Source organism: Passer montanus, unplaced genomic scaffold (assembly GCF_014805655.1).
Source record: "Passer montanus isolate IOZ18808 unplaced genomic scaffold, ASM1480565v1 scaffold196, whole genome shotgun sequence".
NCBI lineage: Eukaryota > Metazoa > Chordata > Aves > Passeriformes > Passeridae > Passer > Passer montanus.
Window position 1 is genome coordinate 443811 of NW_024366547.1, and position 18358 is coordinate 462168.

Here is an 18358-nt window from a genome sequence, read left to right on the forward strand (position 1 = left end):
TGGTTTGGAGCATCCCTTGCTCTCTGTTTTTTCTCCATGAACAGAATCCTTCAGTACTTTGGCTTCATTTTCCAGGTCCCTCTTGCCCGTTTCCTCTGTGGATAGGCAGCACCCTGAAAGGGTGCCTTGTTCCCTTTGGGATTCCCATGGGAGGGGTGCAGGGCTGGAGCCTAATGCCACCTGAATTTGTGCTGCCCTGTCCCTCTCCAGGGGAGCCTTGCCTCGGGGACAAGTCCATCTTCTGCCAGATGGAGGTCCTGGCTCGCTACTGCTCCATCCCTGGATACAACAAGCTCTGCTGCGAATCCTGTGGGAAGAAAGCCTCCTCCTCCTCCTCCTCCACTGGCTCACCCCCTGTCACCAGCATTCCCCCGGGAGCCACCACTCCCAGCCCTGCTCTGGAGCTCCTCCCCTACCCCACTGCCCCAGCTCGGGGGGAGCCTGCTGGGGACCCCACTGTGGCACCGGGGGTATCCAGCAGTGGTGCTTTTCCAGGGGAGCTGCCAGCCCCAAGGGAGCCGGGAAGGGGCCAGGGGGCCAGGTAACCTGCTGGGGACACCTCGCTGTGGGGCTGGGAAAGCCTTTCTCCCTCTTCCCTCCCGTTCTCTCCATCTTTTTCCTCTCCCCCAACTTCCAGTGATGGTTTTCATGGGTGGCACTGCCGGGTTTGGGAATGACCTGGCTCCACACCTAGAAATTCCTGGGCAAACCACTCATTTCCCATGGTCCTGCTTGCCCTCCCAGCTGTGCCATGGTGCTTTTTGGCAGTACTGTGGGAAGAAAGGTGGAAAAGAGCAAAAAAAAGCTGCGGGTAGACAGGCTGCTTCCTCCCAAGGTGCTAAAAAGATGTGGGAGGGGGATGGCTTTAATGTTGCGTTTTCCTTCCCCCTGCTCCAAGCAGCAGCACAGGATGGGTCCTGGCTTGGTGGTTCAGCCCTGGAGCTTGGGAATAGCAATGGGAGGATCCTGGGAATCTGCTGGGGAAAACTGGAGGGGAGGTGGTGAGGTGAGGAGAGGGGGAATGTGGGGAAATCCCAAACTGCTGCTTTGAGCTGTCCTTGGTGGGGTAGAGAGTTTGGGAAACATGTCTGGGGGAAGGTGGCGTGACTAGCATAGAGTCCTGGAGGCAGGAGATGGTCCAGGAGATTCCAAAGTGAGCAATAAGAATCGCAGGTCAAAGACCAAAAATTCATGTCAAAAATGCCTGTTACCTGGGGGTGACTTTTTTTCAGCCAGTACTGCCCTTGGCCAGCCTTGAGCTGATACCAGGATCACCAGCCTCATCCCTGCACCATGGACCCAGTGCCTCTGGGGCAGCAACAGCTTCCAGGGGAAATGGGAGTGACTGGGAAGCCAGGAGTGGATTTTAGGGCAGTTACAAGGAGAGGAGAGAGACAAGGATTCATCTGCATCTCTCATTGCTTGGGAAGGGGTGGAAGGGGGGTGATTAGTGCCATTACAAATTATTGTGCCAAGTACTAAACGTTTGCACAGCACTTTAGGAGCCTTGGGCTGCCCTCTCCTTGCTGGATCCTGGGCCAGCTCTGGGCACAGGGTTTGCCTTGACAAGTTTCTGTCCTCAAAAACCTCCCAAAAATGGTGTCCCTGAGGGGGCTTCCATGGTTTTGGTGCTTAGGGCACCTCTGGTACAGTGGCAGGGGAAGGTGGGGGTGGAAGTTTTGGGAACGGGGAGGTGGAGTCCCAGGAAGGCAAGGCTTGGCAGACAGACCAGTTTGGCATTGCAGAGTGGGATGTCCTTGGGAGCACGTGCATGGTGTGGGTGCTGGCCCTGAGGCTCCCGCTCCCCTGGTATCCAAGGAGCAGGATGTGGCATCCCTAGGGACAGCGTTTGAGCTCTGCAGGTAGCCAGGGCTTGTGGTGAGGTGGCCAGGGTGATTTTCCCAGTCTGGCATGGCTTGTGACAGGGTTGAGGTGCTTGCTGTGACTGAAATGGATGGAGACCCCTCTGCATTCTGGATGTTTTAAGCATTGGGCTCTGCATTGCTCCCCCAGAGCTTCCCCACACCCTCCTGCTGCCGAGTCACAGCTGGATGAGCATTTTTCCAACTCCTCTTAAAGCACCTGGGGCTGGAGGTCCTCAGCCTCCCTTTGGCCTTAGGTGGGCATCCCAAAACATGGAACAAAGCCCCCCATCTGTCTGAGCCACACAGCTGGCACACCTCGTGGGAGTGGGCACATGGAGGGTGCCTGTGGAGTGCCCAGCCCCAGGACAGGCAGGTATTGGCACCCACAGGGGATCCTGTGGGGACACCAGGGTGGGGTTCATCCCTCCACCCTGCCGTGCCCCTTGCCAGCCCCTCCACGGGAGTGCCAGCATTTATTTATTGTGCCAAAGAGAACGCTTTGTTTGCTCTCCAAGGAGCATAACAAAAAGACCTTCTTTCCCCTCAAAAACAGGCTGTGATGTCCTTCCTCCAGAATTCCCAGCTGCTCCCCTCCCTTCTGTGCTGGCCTAGGTTTGGTGCTTTATTGCTTAAGGAATATTTGCAGTGGTTCCTCCCTACACCTCGGGGCAGAGCTGGGGCTGGGCACTGCCCCAGCCTTGCACCCACAGTCCCTGGGCTGCACTGCAGGTGCTGATCCTGACCTCAGGACCACCTGAGGGGTGGGGGAGATCTGAAGCAGGCTGTGATAACCTCCCCCAGGAGCAGTGGGAGCTCTGGGGTGCTGCTGCTGCAGGGCTGGCACCCAGCACTGCGTGTTTCGTGGATTCCTGGAGTGCTTTGGGTTGGGAGGAGCTGTAAAGTCCATCTAGCTCCAGCCCTCCTGCCGTGGGCAGGGACACCTTCCACTAGACCAGGCTGCTCCATCCTGGCCTTGGACACTTCCAGGGGTGGGGAATTTATTACAGTTGAAGGCAGGCTGAGCTTGGGTGGCTTTGTCCTGTCTCTGGTCCTGTCTCCAGGAGGAGAGGATGACTCTGATCCCCTGCACCCTCCTAAGCCAGGTGGGTGCATGGAGTCGTTCCTGTGCTGTAACCTTGTCCAGTGTTACCATGATGTATAAAGTTTTGTACATATGAGATTCAGAGCTTTTAAACTTTTAATATTTATTAATTTTGTTGGGTTCTTTTTTTTTTTTTTGAACTCTAACATAATGTAAAAAAAGTAAAATAAATCCACATAAAAATCTCTTGCTGTTGATCTGTTTTGGGGATGTGTGTATGGAGGGGGAAATATGAGCATGACTTATGTGTGGTTGTTGAAATGGATTTACTTTGTGTTACTTCAACCCAGTCCCTCCTCTTTATCAGCCAGAATTTCACACTGCTGTTTTGAGGAGGAAGAAAATCTCTAGAGATACACATATATAGATACATAAATAGTTAAGCAAGTGCAGAAATAAATATTGATATATCAGTGGTTCATGCCAAAAAGAGCCCCTGATGCCATGGCCAGGTAAAAAACATAAAGAAGTGAAAGCAGGGTGGGGATGAGGCCAGAGAGGAAGTGTCAGGGTGTGTTCTGGCAGCCCCCCTTTTCCTGTTTGATGCCAAAAACCAGTTCCTGTTGCTGGGGTTTTTAGGGAAACTCTTACAAGGTTTGGTGCTGCCTCAGTTGTCCCAGCTCATGGATGCTGCACTCCATCCTCAGAGCAGCAGCTTCCCTCTCAAGGAGCACTCCCTGCCTGCTTCCTGCCCTTTGCAGGGCACGGCTGGCAGGGGACACTTGGCTGGTCCCCTGTGCCCCTTCTTGCCAAGGACCATGGTGGCAATGGGCAGCTGGTGGCAGCTGCACGGGAGGGAGGTGAGAACAATGAGGCTTTGCCCTCAGGGTGTGTGGGAGCTGCTCTAAAGTCACCTCACACAAAATGGAGTGTGCAAACCTGTGCAAACCTCATAGGTGTTGGTGATTGACTTCATTGTGGTTGTGGTTGACTTCATTTCTGGTCATTGAGGCTGCTGCAATCCCTCAAAAAGGGCTTTATTTTCATCTTCCCTGCTTTACACCCTTTTAAATGCCTCCTGCAGACCTCTGGTTCTCAGAGTGAAGGTGGAACCACTACTTTTGGTTGTAATGAAGTCACTCTGTCCTTCCCCTTGTGGTTTTTATGGCCCCTCCCAAAAGGTTGGACCCAACCCCCACCAGGTCATTCCTTAAAACCCAGCCACCCTGGATTCCTCTGGATCTTTGCAGGGCCTGCTTTTACAAGTGCTTTGCAAACCCTGCTTGGATTTTACCACGGGAAAACTCTTCCACCTCTCTGTTGGGTGCTTTCCTTCCACACAGCATCACTACAGCTCATCACACCTTCAGGCATTTAGGCTGCAGCAGCCACAATATTTGGGCAAGGAGGGATTTTTGGGTTTTTAAGGGGTAGGAGAGGCTTGCAACTGGCGTGGTTGTGGCTTTTCTTGCTGGGATGGCCAGGCCAGGTGGGATGGCTCTTGGAGCAACTTGGTCTGGTGGAGGTGGGATGAGATGAGATTTAAAGTCCCTTCCAACCCAAACCAGTCAGGGATTTGGGTTCTGTGAGATGGGCCAGAGCAGGTGCTTGTCCCCACCAGAGCTGGAATTATGGCTGTGTCTCCAAACACCTTTTGCACTGCTCATTTTCCTACAGCAGCTATTGCATCCCTTCCATACTCCTGGCCAGGATGGAGTGGGTGGAACAGTTTTCTAGGAAAGCTTCAGCTTTCTTTCCCATGGCTTTTGCCAAAGGGTTTAATCTCAGCCCTGGAGCCTTGTTGGCTCAGCTCAGCCACTTCCCAGGCCTGACTCACTAGCCCTGGCCCTGAGCTTTCCTCCCCAGCTTTTCCTGCAGGGATCTCCTCGTGGCACAGCTGCTCTGGTTTGCCCAGCTGTGTCCTGTTGCACCTTCCCAGCTTTCTCCCTGCATTCCTGGGAGATTTCCTGCATCCCTGGATTGCTGGGCAGGTTATAACAGCAACCCTGCCAGCTGCTGCTCCTGGGATGCTGCAGACTGATGCCACTGTGGCTGTCAGAGAAGCTGTGCATGTCCCAGGAAAGCCCTGCAGGGATCCTGGTGTGATGTGCATGGCCCAAGGCAGCTGCCAGCCCTGCAGTGGAGGTTTGGGATGTGCAGCTTCACGTGAGGCTTGCTGCTGCCACAGTTCAGTGCTGGGATTTCCACTGCTGCTTTGGTGACTTACAAGCTGATTTTTTATTTTTTAATTTTTCATGGAGTTTGGGGTCCAGCAGTCAGGAAATACAATTCTTTGTATTTCAGGCTGCCTAGGAAGGAGAGAGCAGTGGCTGAGCAGAGAGAGCTCTGCCCCAGCACTTCAGAGCTGCCTCTCCACTAAATTCCCAAGCAGAGCCAATCCTTGCCATTTTCCAGATGCATTCCCTCACTGTTTCTCGTGGTAGTTTTGTCTCTGCAGCCAGCTGGAGCAGACAGACAGATAATGTTTTATCGCCCCACTTGGTGGGAGGTGTCCATGTGCTCTCCTGAGGGCTGGAGGGGATGTCCTGGCAATAAGGAAAAAACCACGGAAAACTGCTTGTGCTGGCAAGCCTGGAGCCAGGAGGGGACGGCATTGCCACCCAAAACCCGGCTCAGAGGGGTGAGGGCTGCCGAGGGTCAGCCCTGGTCCGTCCCTTGAGCTTGTGGGATGTCCCTGGGGTCACAGCTGGCACTCCAACCCTGCCCGATTGTCCCTTCCCCTTGCTGCTGGATGGAGTGGCTCTTTGGGAGGCTGAGGGAGCTGGAAAGGGGCTGGAGCCCCAGGAGGGGCTGAGGGAGCTGGGAAGGGGCTCAGCCTGGAGCAAAGGAGGCTCAGGGGGACCTTGTGGCTCTGCACAACTCCCTGCCAGGAGGGGACAGCCAGGGGGGTCGGGCTGTGCTGCCAGGGAACAGGGACAGGACAAGGGGAAAGGGCCTCAGGCTGGGCCAGGGGAGGCTGGAAATGAGGAAAAATTTCTTCACAGACAGGGCTGTCAAGCACTGTAACAGGCTGGATAAAATACACCCAGGCCCAGGTCCCTTTCTGGCCACCCAAACTGAGGTGACTCCACTCCAGCTCTGCGGGCACAGTGTCACCTTTCCTGGGGACCTGGGGCTGAAAGGTCCCTGCTGGACGGGTTTGGAGCCATTGCCAAGGAAATGGGTGGCTTTACCAAAAGGCCCATGGTCCTTCATTGCTGTTTGAGCATCTAACCAGGACTGGGGAACCAAAAGGCCTTGGAAAACCTCATGATTCAGCAGCTCAGCAGGACAGCAAAGCTTCCAGCAGCCATGCAAACTGGTGAAATCCACATTCAAATGTCCTCACCCCTTCCAAAGGGTCTGGAAACACATTCCCAACTCCAAGCCCAGCTACAGGACCTGGTCCCTCTGGCAGGACAGGTATCCTTTGGGACTAGAAGTTGAGCTGATTTGGGGTAAATATCAGCTGGATGACAAATCTGCCTTTGTCAGTCTGTAGAGGAGGAGGAAGAGGAAAGGGAGCACCCTAAATACAGACCTAGAAAGCAGGGTCTTGCTGGGAGTGCCTCTCCCTTCTGCCCTTCCATGTGTCCAGGAAAGTTAAGAGTCAAACAGAGACAATATGAAAATACAGGGCATTTATTTCTGTACATAACCAAGGTGCTTGTAATTCGTGTCTCCAGATGGAAAACCAGGCAAGTCTGCTCCACTGAACCAGGACTCAGTGCTAATATTTGAGGCTCATAATTAAAAAAACCCAAAAAACTATACTCCATATCCCTCTTTTCTTTCCTAAAAGGCTTGTTTTGTAACACAAACACACAAAAAGGTCTAAAAATACTTCCAAGGCATTATTACATTACTATCAGGAAGGAATGGAGAAATGCTGCTTTTTCCTCACCAGCCTCACTCCAGTGTTGGAGGTGGTGGTGGATGATAACAATCCAGCTTGGGAGGCCAACCTCCCATCCAAGGAAAGTCATTTATTCCCTTCACTGGGGACTTCCAGCTGGCTGCAGATGTGTCCCCTCCTGACAGCTTTGATAAACAGGGAGAAAACACAACATTTTGGGATGCAGTCCTCCAGGAGGGTTTCTTGGGCTCTGAGAAACTCATCCACTTGCAAAATAAGTCTCTTTTTCACGAGGAAAAGCTTGGCTTCCAGCAAGGCCTTTCCCCATGAAGGGGAGGAGTCCAGGAGAGGGAAATCTCAGCCTTTGGGGTGTGAGGGCAGATTTGGAGGCAGGGGTGTGTCTGTTCTTCAGCAGCTCCTCCTGTGCTCCCTTCTGATGTCCTTATCGCAGCATTTTTCTCATTCAGAGGTGGTTGTGGAGGAGAATCCCAAAGCGTTCTGACTCCTCATTCTTTTTCTGCAGCCAGCAGGAGGTTGCAGAGCTTGGAATTGGTTTGGTGCAAGGCAAATTCCCTGCCGGGCACGGTGCCACGCCGGCCTTTGCGAGTGGCGCTGCTCCGGCTGCCAGCAGCCTGGGAAACTGTGAGGACTTCTCTGTGGGACACAGGGACAGCAGGGTGGTCAGGAGCCTGTGCTGGATCTCATCCTTCACCTCCCAGACCATCTCCTGATGGTCTTATGGATGGTGCTTCCACCCACATTGGGAATTTGTGGTGCCCTTCCCTCATCCCTACCAATTCCCACCCAGTAAGTGCAACCACTAATCCTCTCCTCTTCCCAAGAAGTCCTCCTTTATCTCAAGCCCAGCAGGATGTTTCTGCAGGATCTGGTGCTACCTGTATGGGACCTGTTCCTCTCTCAGCTGCAGGCACATGAGCACGGGGCTGCTGGAAAACCTCAGCTTGGTGTCAAAGTGGATGGAGGTCTCCACCTCTGTCTGGCTCCTCAGGGTGGCTTGGAGGAAAGGGGAATCTAGTTCTGCCTGGAAATCCATGGCAAGGCTTCCCCTGGGAGAGAGAAGCACGTAGGGCCTGGTCACAGAGCCATGGCCTGAGCTGGGCACCAAACAACTCCGTGAACACCTCAGTTAGAGGTCTGGCCATGGAAAATGTCTGTGTAAGCAGCAGGAAAGGTTGGACCCACCAGGAGAAGATCAGGGAGCTGTGTGAATCCACCCTTGCCCCCTGGTATTCCCATTCCCAGAGCCAAGCTGACCTGGCATTGACGCTGGTTTTCAGCTCCTGCTCCCAAATGCTCACGTCCATGTCAGCTGAAATGTCCAGCCCCAGCCCACCCTGGAGTTTGACGGTCACTTGGAGGCCAGACTGCAGAGGAATGACCTGGAGGATGGAAAAGGCAGGGCTTCCTGTGGCCAGGCACTGCTCTTGGATGAGTGGCTGGCACCAGCAGGGCCTTGTGGCTGCTGGGAATGTCCATCCCAACCCTGCAACTCCAGCCACGGGTCTCCCATGGCAGAACAAGTCACCCCACTGCTTTACCAACCCCAGGGCACATCTGGCAGTGCCACCTCACTCTTGGATCTGTGTCTGTGGCGTGTGGAATCCACAGGCTCATTTCACTGGATTCACTGGGATGTGGTGTGGAGACAGGCCACCGCTTCCTCCCCACGCAGTACCTGGTGATGGTCCATCAGCAGGAGGTTCCCTCTGACCACGCTGGTGGGCTCTCCACTGCTGAGCAGGACCTTGGCCATCAGGTCTGTGTACCCCTGGAAGAAGACCACTGGCCGCAGCTGGACGTCGAAGAAGGTGGCCGACATCCCAGCCATGAGCTCGGGCTGCTCCTCCCCTCCCGAGAGGCTCTCTCCCATCATCGACTCCATCCCTTGTGCCTCAAAGGTGACCTGGAACACAGAAGTGGGCAGGAGCAGGACATCAGCAGTGGAGTGACTTGGGTGAGGCATCCCTGGGCACCCCGAGGTGCCAGTGTTGCACCCTCTGGTTTTTGGGGCAGCAGGGGGCCCCCTTCTCCAGAGCAGGATTTTCACACCGGTGGCTTGGGAATTTGCCTTTTTCTGAGCACAGAGGTGGAGCACCACAAGGAGGTGAAGAGGGGACACAGGGACAGCAGTGGCACCCCTGGGTTGTGTTGCCATCCCCCTGCAGCCCCTCTCCTGCCAGCACCTGAGCTGCACGAAGCCGCTGGCCGTGGCTGAGCAGGGAGAAGTCGGAGACGCTCTTCCTCAGGAATCCACCCTCCAAAAACAGCAGGTCCAGCCCGAAAGTGGAGGTCAGGTCCTGGGTGACTGAAAGGCAAAGAGATGCCCATGAGCAGCCCTGGGTGTCTGGTGGAAGGGGGTGGTCACAGGATGATCTCTAAGGTCCCTTCCAACCCAGACCTATGGTAGCACTCTGCATCTTCTCTCATTCTTGCAATACTCAAATAATTCAGCATTGCATGGTTGGATTTTTTTTTTCTCCCTGGCTATTTCACCTTCACTGACCCTCTGCAAGGCCAGGCAATTTGAAGTCAATTTGAAGAGGGACAGAAATGAGGGATGAAGAATTCAGCAGATGTTTACTAAGTCCTGCTTTTTGCAGTCTCTGAAGTTTGATGCTTTCTTTTAGATCTCAGTACAAGAATCCTCCTCTCTGAAGATCTTATTAAAAATACTAAAGGAACTGAGGAATGGAGTGAAATATCTTGACTTGTCAGGGAGAGCACAGAAACTCCCACAAGCAATCTGCTGTTGGTTTCATCTCCAGCTGAAGCTCCTCTTTCAAACCAGCAGGATTTAGGAAAAGTTTGTGTTAGAGAAGGGCATGTTCCTGTCTCAGGTGATGGCAGCCAGCTGCTGCTGGGGGACATTCTCAGAAACCTCCCTGAGGTTTTGGGGCATTCCATAGACCGGAATCCTCCTCTGGAAGCTGCCTTTCCCCACCAACCCCTCCTTTAACCCTCTGAGGGACCATGGTGTCCTCTGTGCTGTCACCTGCCAGAGGTCCTGAGAAAGAAGAGGAGATGCCGACTTTAGAGAAGAAGTTGTAATTATTTATCCGTGGGTCTCCCATGATGTCCTTCATTATCTTCCTGGAAAAGAGAGAGAAAGGATATGTTAGCACTGGGAGGGAAGGAAAAGGTCAGTGGTCACTTCAGAAGAAAATGTAATTTGCCAAAGTATTTCTCGTGGTTGCTGACTGCCCAGAGCAGCGTGAGGTTAAAATGAAAGCCGTAGATATGGGCTACCCTGGAATTTCCTTTTCCTCTGGCTTATTAGGACAAACCAAACAGATATTTTTGTGCAGCTTTTGCTCAGCTCTGAAAAACGTGAGTGCTTGGTTTGTTCTGTGCAGACAGGAAGATTGATGCAGGTACAAATTGTGCACTGCCCTGGGAGCCAGAGCTTCAGCCTCCAAGGACTCTGCTGAAGCCACAAGCCTGGGTCCTGCTGCCATGGGGCAGGATGACAAGATGACAAGGAATGTCAGGTTCTGCCTGGCTGCAAGCCATCTGCATCCCTTTTGTTACTGCAGGAATGTCCAGGCAGCCGCCACAAGGTGATGCTAGCACATTTTAAAGACCTGTTGGTCCAAACCCCACAGCTGGATTGTGGAGGAGGAGAAAAGGGTGATGCAGAGCAGAGAGGAAAACGCAGCCGTGCCCTCAAGCCCCACCTTGCCAGGTGCTGGTGGTCACGCAGCCTGTTCTGGACTTTGAGCAGCAGGAACGTGGCCACCTCTGTCTCCATCTCGCTGGTGGCCAGCAGGATGTTGATCACATCCATTGGCAGGGGGTGGTTATCCAGGAGGATTTCTGCAGCCGCCAGGCGACAGGTTTTGTCATAACCCTTCCTCTTCTGGTGGAAAATCCTCCTCATCACTCGCTTCACCTGATGAGAAGGGGTAATTAAAAGAGTGCAAGTGCACCCCAGCAGTTCGGCTTTGAGTGGGGAGGGGTGCACCACGCCTCAGGACCTCCTCTGCTACCTTGCTGGAGATGTGGGGCGCGGAGAATCGCTGCAGGGCAGAGGTGGCTGCGGCGGTGACAGCCGTGGGACCGTCCTCGGCGTGCTCCAGGAGGGTGGGGATGGTCCCGGGGAGCCTCGCATTCCCCAGGGCCAGCAGGGAAATCACCACCTGGGGCTGCTGCTCGGCACCTCTGAGCCCCCTGAGGATGGTTTCCACCCCACGCTCCACCACCTGCTCGGGATTTGCAGAGGAAAGGGAGGTGAGGGACAGGAGATGATCTGGGCATTGGGGAGTGTCCCAAAAAGCCAAGTGTGAGGGGTTGCAGAGGACCCACCTGCAGCCCACAGAGCTTCTGCTGGCACAGCTTGCCCACCAGAGAGCCCACGGCAACTATTCCTGTCTCCCAGATCTCAGGTGCCAGCTGCTTCCCATCCAGCTTGTCCTGGGCACCAGGAAAGGGGTAACAGGAAGCAGGAAAAAAAGAAATTAGGAGAAAAAAAAAAAAAAAGAGAAGGAGTGTGCTTTACCTCTTACCTCAAGCAAGTAAGGGAAAAATAGTTCTTACCTGCCTTGAAGGAGGCCATGCATGATTTAATTGGATAAAATGCTGTGGCTCTAAATCAAGATTTTATTTATCACTAATGCAGTGATACAAAGCACGTTCTGCTGAATTCTTTTCCTCTGGGGAGCATCTACTCCCATCACCTGTGTCCCGTTAAATGCACATGAAACAATCCCATGAGCAGGAAAATCAATTTCTACAGAAACTTTTCCCTTGTTCCATGGTGTGTGGATCCATCCCTGATGCAGGACCCTCGGGGAAGAGACAGAGCTGTCCATACTCACTAAGACCAGGTGGAGAAGCTCTCCTGAAGGCCGGGGAGACAAAGCTGCTGTGTAGAGAAACTTCTCCAGGAGGGACTTGGGCTCCTGGCTGAAGTCCAGGAAGTCTGAGAGCGCTGCCAAGGAAGCCACTGACTGCGTGGCCACCGCTGCCTCCACCAGGAAGGGGCTGCAGCAGGAAGGGGGAAGTCAGCAGTGGCCCACAAAGACCATGCAGTGCTTGGACAGCACAGGCATTAGAGAAGCCAGAGAACACTGCCACTTGTCAGGGTGGCTGCCTGGAGCAGGGATGGTGCATGGAGCAGTGCCAACCAGCCCTGGCTGTCTTGCCCAGTGCTGGGAATTTTGGAGAGGCGTCTCCAGGGGTTCTCACCGCGTCTCCTCGGGCGCCCTCCTCAGCAGCTGCAGCACATCCCTCTTCTTGGCGCTGCGCAGCAGCTGGATGAACCTCTGGAACTGCCAGGTTGTTGCCCCCTTCGAGGTGTCTGTTCTGACTCTCTGCCTGTCAAAAGCCTTCAGGAAGGCTCTCAGCTGCAGAGGTGAGGTTTGTTAGGGGGGACTTACCCTCTTTTCCCATGTTATCACAGGATAATGTTTACACCAAAGCAGCCCCTCCAAAATCACCCCTGGGGTTTAACGCCAAGCCCACAAGTGCCCAGCTTGAGGGAGAGCTTTGGGGGTCAGCAGCATCACTGACCGATGGGCAGTGGGTGCAGACCCTCCTGAAGGGCAGGCTGGCCATGCCCAGGGGCTGGGGCTGTGCCCCCACGCCAGCCAGCACATCCTTAAGGCTCTGTCCAGACACCTCTGCTGGCCCAGGCGTTGCAGGAGACACCAGCTGGAGCTGCTGCCTGTGAGAGGAGAAATGATCAGTGGAAAGTTTTGTGACTTCCACCCTCCATGGCCAGTGGCTGGGATCATCCCTCACCTGGAACTGATTTTGATGCCGGAGCGGGATCTCAGGGCTGGAGCCACCACGTGGCTTTCCTCTGCCAGGACTGACTGGAGCAGGTTGTTCTTCACCATGTACTGGGTTCTACTGGAGGGCTGCCACTCCACTCCAAAAATCTTGGAAAAGGAAAAGCAAGGAGAAAAAAAAAGCAACCTTTTTTCCCCTTGCCCTCTGCCCAGGAGATTTCTCTCTTTACATTAGCAGAAAAAGAACTTTCCAGCCCACAAAGTCACCTGCTTCACTTGCAAAATGTGGGAAAGGAAAATCCATAAGAGCCTGCCTTCTTCCCAGATGTGGGAGAAGGCAACCCCAGGTGAGGACCAGCAAGGGGATGCTCCCACCCGTGGCTGATGCAGGTAGACAGAGTGCTGACAGCACAGGGACTTGCACAACAAGGAGGTGTTGAGACCCCTGCCAGGGCCTGTGGGGTGTCCATGGGAATGTCCATTTTTATATTGAATTCAGTAGAATTTGTACGTTAAAAAAAACCCCTTTGTTTGTTTTTTTTTTTTTTTATGGCAGGTATGACTGCATTAAGACCCACAGATTTCATCTGACCAACAGATTTCATCTGTTTATGTCAGAGCTGAACACAGGCTACTGCTTTAAGCAAAACACTCCTGTCAAACTAATCCACCATGCAATGAGTCTGAGACCCAGAAAACATCCCTGCATGTCCACCTTCCCCAGCAGGACCCGCTGACAGCTCAGAACTGATAACAAGAGTGGGGATGGGGTGATCCAGAGCACCTTTACTGCCCCTCCCCACCTCAAGGCCCTCCTGAGGGATCTTAGTGCATCCCACTTTGGGGATGGCTCTAAGAGTCCCATTCCAAGCCGGTGCAGAAGGCTGAAGCCAGCTGGGGATGGGAATCCAAGCCCACCTGCAAAAGGATTTTAGGGGTGGCCCTGCTGTGCTCAGCGTGAGCTGAGCCCCCCACAGTGAGAGCAATGGACTTGCTTTGTTTGTGGAGCTGAATCCAGACTTTGGCTTCGAGCAGCTGAGGAGATCTTTGGTCTTGGTGATGGAATGGTTGGACACGGTGTAGGTGACTTGGCAGCTTCCAGAGGCATCTTCCTGAAACACAAGTGGATTGACCACGAGTATGAAACACTCTGTGGAGAGGACAGACACAAAGGCCAACCTAGCAAAGGGAACAGCATCTAAAATCTAGAATGTGGGACAAATCAGGGGGTGGTTGGGTAGCTCCAAGTCCAGGCGGGCATATTTGCAAATTCAGGCTCTAAATTAAGATTTAATTAAGCATCTCTGTGACTGCATTTGGGGTTCTGAGGTTATCTCATGTTGCTCACAGGTCATTCCAGCTGGCTGCTGGCAAAGCAGATCCTACTTGTGGAGTTTCTTTGCTGCTGTTCCTACCGTTCAGGGAAAGGCCATGATTTTGTGAGGGGTGCCAACTGCTGAAAATTAAGTTACTTTAAGCTTTCTGCCCTTCCAAGAGTCATCCTTGCTCACAGCCTGGTTGGAGCAGCAGACCCAATGTTATTTATCCCGAATTTTGCTCCCTCTGCTGAAGCTTGTGGGCTGGCTCCAGGGCCAGCTCTCCTGGGCATCCCTGGATTTTTGGTCCCAGCTCTGCACCTACCTCCACTGTGGTGCCAGCATGGGGCTGAAGCTGGAACAGACTGGTGATGCCTCGTTTCAGGTTGGAGATCAAGATGTTTTCTGCTTCATTCCCATAGAAAGCTTTGACCTGGAAGGAGGACAGGAGGTGGTGCCTGGCTGAGGGGACATCTCTGGGGTGCCTGCAGGCTCCCTGCTGCCTTCCCTGACAAAAGGGAGCCTGAGAACTCCCTGTAGACACCTGAGGAATTTTCTCAAGAAGGCCTTTATCCCTTAATAGCATGAGGTCTGTGGATGCAAGAAGACAAAATTTCCCTTTCCTTCCCACTCTGGGGTTCCATAGCCTTAGAGGAGAAGGCCAGAAAGGAGTTTATATCCCATGGAGAGCTTTAGCATGGGATTCTGCAGCTCCAGCTGAGTCCTTCTGGAGAATGGGACTCCATATGGGGTCCAACACTGGCCACTCTGTCCAGTTCCTTCTGCTCTGGAATCAGAGGTGGAGCAGGAGCTCCTATGGGCTTCATAGCCCAGAAAATTCAGGGTGAGGACAGGAATGCTTTGCAGAGGGCACAAACAAGCCCAGGAGGTGTCCAGCTGACCTTCCCACTGTTCCAGGAGATGAACACTGGCTGCTGCAGCTCTGCCTGTGCCTCTGGGCTCAGTGCAATGTCTGCAGGGGAGCCTCTGGTGCTGTCCTGGCTCCTCTCCTCTTCTGGGTGGTGTTGGGCCTTCAGGTCATGGATCTACAACAGCAGAAGATGACAGAAAACAGTGACCAAGTGTCTGCTCTAAAGCTGGTGTGTATTTCACCTGCAGGCAATGAATTTGGTCAGAGGTCATCTGTCAGCTGGGGTGGGCTAGCAAAGGAAGGGGTTGTGTGGAAAGCACTGAGACTATTTCCCTGTCTGCTCTGGGGTGCCCTGACCCCAGGGGAGCTCTGACTCTGACCCTCGCTCATGGAGAAAGTTTCCTAGACTTCAGGATAGGCTAGAACCCGCAAAAGTGTGAAATAGATTCTAGAGAGTAATGTGGGTGTATCACTTGGTGAGAAATTTAGCTTTTGGGATTTTTGGTATGTTGTGGATGGGAGCAAGATGGAGGGCATAGGGTGCTGTCCTGGGTTTCTTCTTCATGCTTCTTCTTCTTTTGTGTTTGGGTGGCATTTTGTAATGGGGCAGAAAAGTCCTCATTGTGGGTTCTTTGGGATCAGTTATTGGGTTAAAAGGGAAAATAATCTAGGCGTCAGTTCTTAATTGGATAGTTTAGCCTTAAAAGACCTTGTACCAAGAGATTGTTGGCCATTTTCTGCCTTGCTGCTGAACTCACAGTAGTGAGACTGTTTCACTGATAAGAAATAACAAACCCCTGAGTCTGAACATGAACCAATGTCTGGAGTGCCTTCAATCCAGACCCAGAGAAACCAACAGGGTTGCAGCTCCTGGGGCATTCCCAGCAGCAACAGCTGGCTGGGATGGCTGTGCCAGCCCTGCAGCTGGAGCATTCCAGCAGGAACAGCTCCTGGGATGGCTGTGCAGCCCTCACACACCTGCAGCTGGAGCAGCTCCTCCCCGCCCGGGTCCCTCCAGAGCGGCTGCAGCCGGATCAGAGCCTCAGCCTGCAGGCGGGCTCCCCACGGGGATGGTGTGGAGCTGTGCTGCAGCTGGACAGCCAGGGAGTACCGGTACTGATACAGGCTCCTGGGCTGGAAAGAAGGCAGCAAATTCCCTGGGGAAAGATGGAAACGTTGAAGGTAAGCAGTCATGGATTGTGGATGCTGAGAGAGAGAAAGGGATAGTTTCCAGGCATCGTTCTGGGATGAAAAGCTGTGAGAAGCTCAGAGAAAAGAATTAAAGCAATTCTTATCTCCACTTGATACACCTGATACTAAGCAAATATAGAATGTGTTACAGAGATTTATTTACCAAAGAGTAATGGTGTTTTAATTAGTTAACCAATAAGGTCAAAGCTGTATCAAACAAACTAAAAAAAAGTTATAAGTTTCTTTAAAATATAATAATAATATAGTGTAAAGAAATAAAACAATAGTTCAACCTTCTACATCTTAGAGTCCATACTAATTACATCCAGATCAGAGAAACCCCTGCAACTGTTCCTTAATTAACCAACTGGGTGCCAGGTGTTATTAAGAACCAGTCAGGTTCTGGATGAACAATGTTGGTTATAAATATCGTGAGATGTAATAAAATAAGTTTTTTGCCTTCTGATCAGTATGGAGCTGTGTCACTTCCATTCCCCTTCCTGACTCATTGGTGACAATGGATCACCTCCATCCCAGACTGGCAGGGGTGCTGATGACCTGGGTCACTCCACCCCCCGGGAGGGGAAGGCCAGCTGATGGGAAGGTTGCCATGGACAGTTATTTGTGCCTGTGGTTTGGATATTTGGCTGTTCTCTGGGCTGATTCCTGCTTGTGTTTCCAGCCCTGCCTTAAAGAAAGGATGGCCGGAACAGCAGCTCTGCCTGTGCACTTCAGGACTAGAAATGCCAAGGAAACACACTTTAATCCTGAAGGGAAGTTTCCTGAGCATGCCCACAGACAGGAGGGATACCTCCAGTGCCTTTGCAGCACTGGGCATTAACTGGGGCACAATAAATGTTTTTAGGGGAGAAAAGAAGCTGAATCCTTCATATTATGAGTTTTCCATTGGAACATCTAATCACTGTCTCTGTGCTAAGGCAAAATGAAGTTGGTGGGACAGCTTTAGATCAAAACTCTCTGCTTTAATCTTATGTCTGTAGACTTATCTGAAGTCCCTTCTCTTGCTCATATACAAGTGTGATTGAAGGTGGGACGGTTGCCTTTGCCACGACAAAACCAGTCAAATCTGTTTTCTGAAGTCACTTGATGTTCTCTTGAAAATTTGATGCACTTGCTGGACTTCTGAAATATTCTACAGCTTTCCTACTTTTAACAACAAATGAATCAATGCAAGTCCAGATCAGTCCTTGGGGCTTTCCTATGTGAGACAGACTGAAGAGTTTTTACAGTTCTGCATTGCATGCAGTTTAAAAAGTTCCAGCTCTCTGGTTTTCCTCACCCCCCACCCCCCCAGAAAGGACTTCCACAATCTCCAAAATTGCCTGGCCTCAGGAGATGCTCATGCTGTCTGCAGTGTGCCAGTCCCTGTTCCCTGCTTGGCTGCAGGCTGGGAGAGAAGCGCTGGGATGAGCATCTCACCTCTCCAGGCATCCAGACCCCGTCGAGTCCCCGCACCTGAACCAGCCCAAAGCCTCTCTTACCTGTTGCTGCTCTCAGGAGGGCAAAGCAAAGCAGGCAGAAGCATCCCCAGAGTGCCTGTGGATCCATGGTGGGCTCCGGGAGCCGGGAAGGGAGGGGGGGACAGAGGGACCGCACAGCAAAGGTGGGCAAGATCAGCAGTGCCAGCAGTGGGGCCCCAAGAGAGGGACAATAATTAAACCTTTGTACCAGCCCCCAGCAGCCACGGAGGGTGTGGAAATCAGCTGAGGTTCGCCAAAGGCCGGAGGGAGGGGAGGAAAGCTGGAAGAAAAAGAGCTGCCAGAAGCATTGAGTGGGGAGAAACTGCCCATTTGTCCTGATGCGGGAGGGGGATGCTCGGAGAGCTGCTCTGTCTTTTGGAGATCTCTCTCTTCCCATCACAGGATAGAAGACAGTTCCTTTCAAAAGAAAAGACCCAGAAGGGGGGAGGGGGGAAGCAGCTTTTCCATCCTTTTAGCTGGAGACTGGGATTTGCAGCCTGGAGGCTCAAGTTACTTAAAGGGCCAGGCTGGAGGGGATGGGGAGCACTGCTACCCCCAGAAAGAAACGGGGAAGGGCTTAGGAAATCCACCTCTAGATCCCTTGGCCCATTAACTGTACAGTATTTTTATTAATGCATGAATGTTCTGATTGCTGAGTTTAATTGTTTTCTAAAGACACCAAGTAAGGGGTGGTGAAGCAGCTCAGGAAAAGAATGGGGGAGTGGAAGAGGGGGGCACTTCACGTGTCATTCTGGAAGTGATCTGCATATGGGATCAGAACTCCAGGACTTTGGTGTTTTGGCATTTTCAAGGGCACGTCTCCCAGCTCTGCATCACCACTGGGCTTTTGGGCCACTGCTGTGATCAGAAAATCACAGCAGCTCCAGCGGAGAGAAACCTGGGAAAATTCCAGTTTTAGGTTTCCCATATGTGGTGTCTTCACTTCGTCTTCTGGTGGTCTTTGTGGACAAATACCCCATATTTAG

The 18358-nt window shown here is 52.6% G+C and overlaps 2 protein-coding genes across 5 annotated transcripts in view; one reads left to right on the plus strand and one right to left on the minus strand.

Moving 5' to 3' along the window:
* ADAMTS14 (ADAM metallopeptidase with thrombospondin type 1 motif 14) overlaps positions 1–3123 on the plus strand; it is a 31550-nt gene extending 28427 nt beyond the window's left edge. For all 3 annotated transcript variants that reach the window (XM_039706749.1, XM_039706750.1, XM_039706751.1), the window contains one exon: positions 211–3123. In XM_039706749.1, coding sequence (XP_039562683.1) covers positions 211–545 — 335 coding nt within the window. In that variant the 3' untranslated portion in view covers positions 546–3123. The remainder of the gene's footprint in view (positions 1–210) is intronic.
* A 3462-nt stretch (positions 3124–6585) lies between these two features.
* On the minus strand, positions 6586–17543 carry LOC120501053 (microsomal triglyceride transfer protein large subunit-like). Of its 2 annotated transcripts, XM_039706722.1 has the most exons (18): positions 17394–17543; positions 15679–15857; positions 14732–14875; positions 14155–14262; positions 13509–13625; positions 12524–12663; positions 12293–12446; positions 11969–12126; positions 11599–11764; positions 11087–11194; positions 10771–10983; positions 10459–10673; positions 9777–9874; positions 8968–9089; positions 8460–8687; positions 8039–8163; positions 7660–7830; positions 6586–7417 (listed from the first exon to the last, which is right to left on the minus strand). In XM_039706722.1, the coding sequence occupies exons 1-18, from the start codon at positions 17458–17460 to the stop codon at positions 7270–7272; spliced, it is 2661 nt and encodes an 886-aa protein (XP_039562656.1). In that variant the 5' UTR covers positions 17461–17543; the 3' UTR covers positions 6586–7269. The 2 variants fall into 2 exon arrangements, with proteins under 2 accessions (XP_039562656.1, XP_039562657.1); XM_039706723.1 differs by lacking the exon at positions 10771–10983.
* Positions 17544–18358: the final 815 nt, after the last annotated feature.

What these genes read in the sequence shown, in the direction of transcription:
- LOC120501053 (XM_039706722.1), bottom strand. Translation starts at nt 17,460, where the DNA reads ATGGATCCACAGGCACTCTGGGGATGCTTCTGCCTGCTTTGCTTTGCC. An exon ending in AGAAGCTCTGTGGGCTGCAG is followed by an intron (nt 10,984 to 11,086) that starts GTGGGTCCTCTG and finishes AATCCCGAGCAG; the next exon opens with GTGGTGGAGCGTGGGGTGGA. An exon ending in TTTCTCAGGACCTCTGGCAG is followed by an intron (nt 9,090 to 9,776) that starts GTGACAGCACAG and finishes TTTGCCTTTCAG; the next exon opens with TCACCCAGGACCTGACCTCC.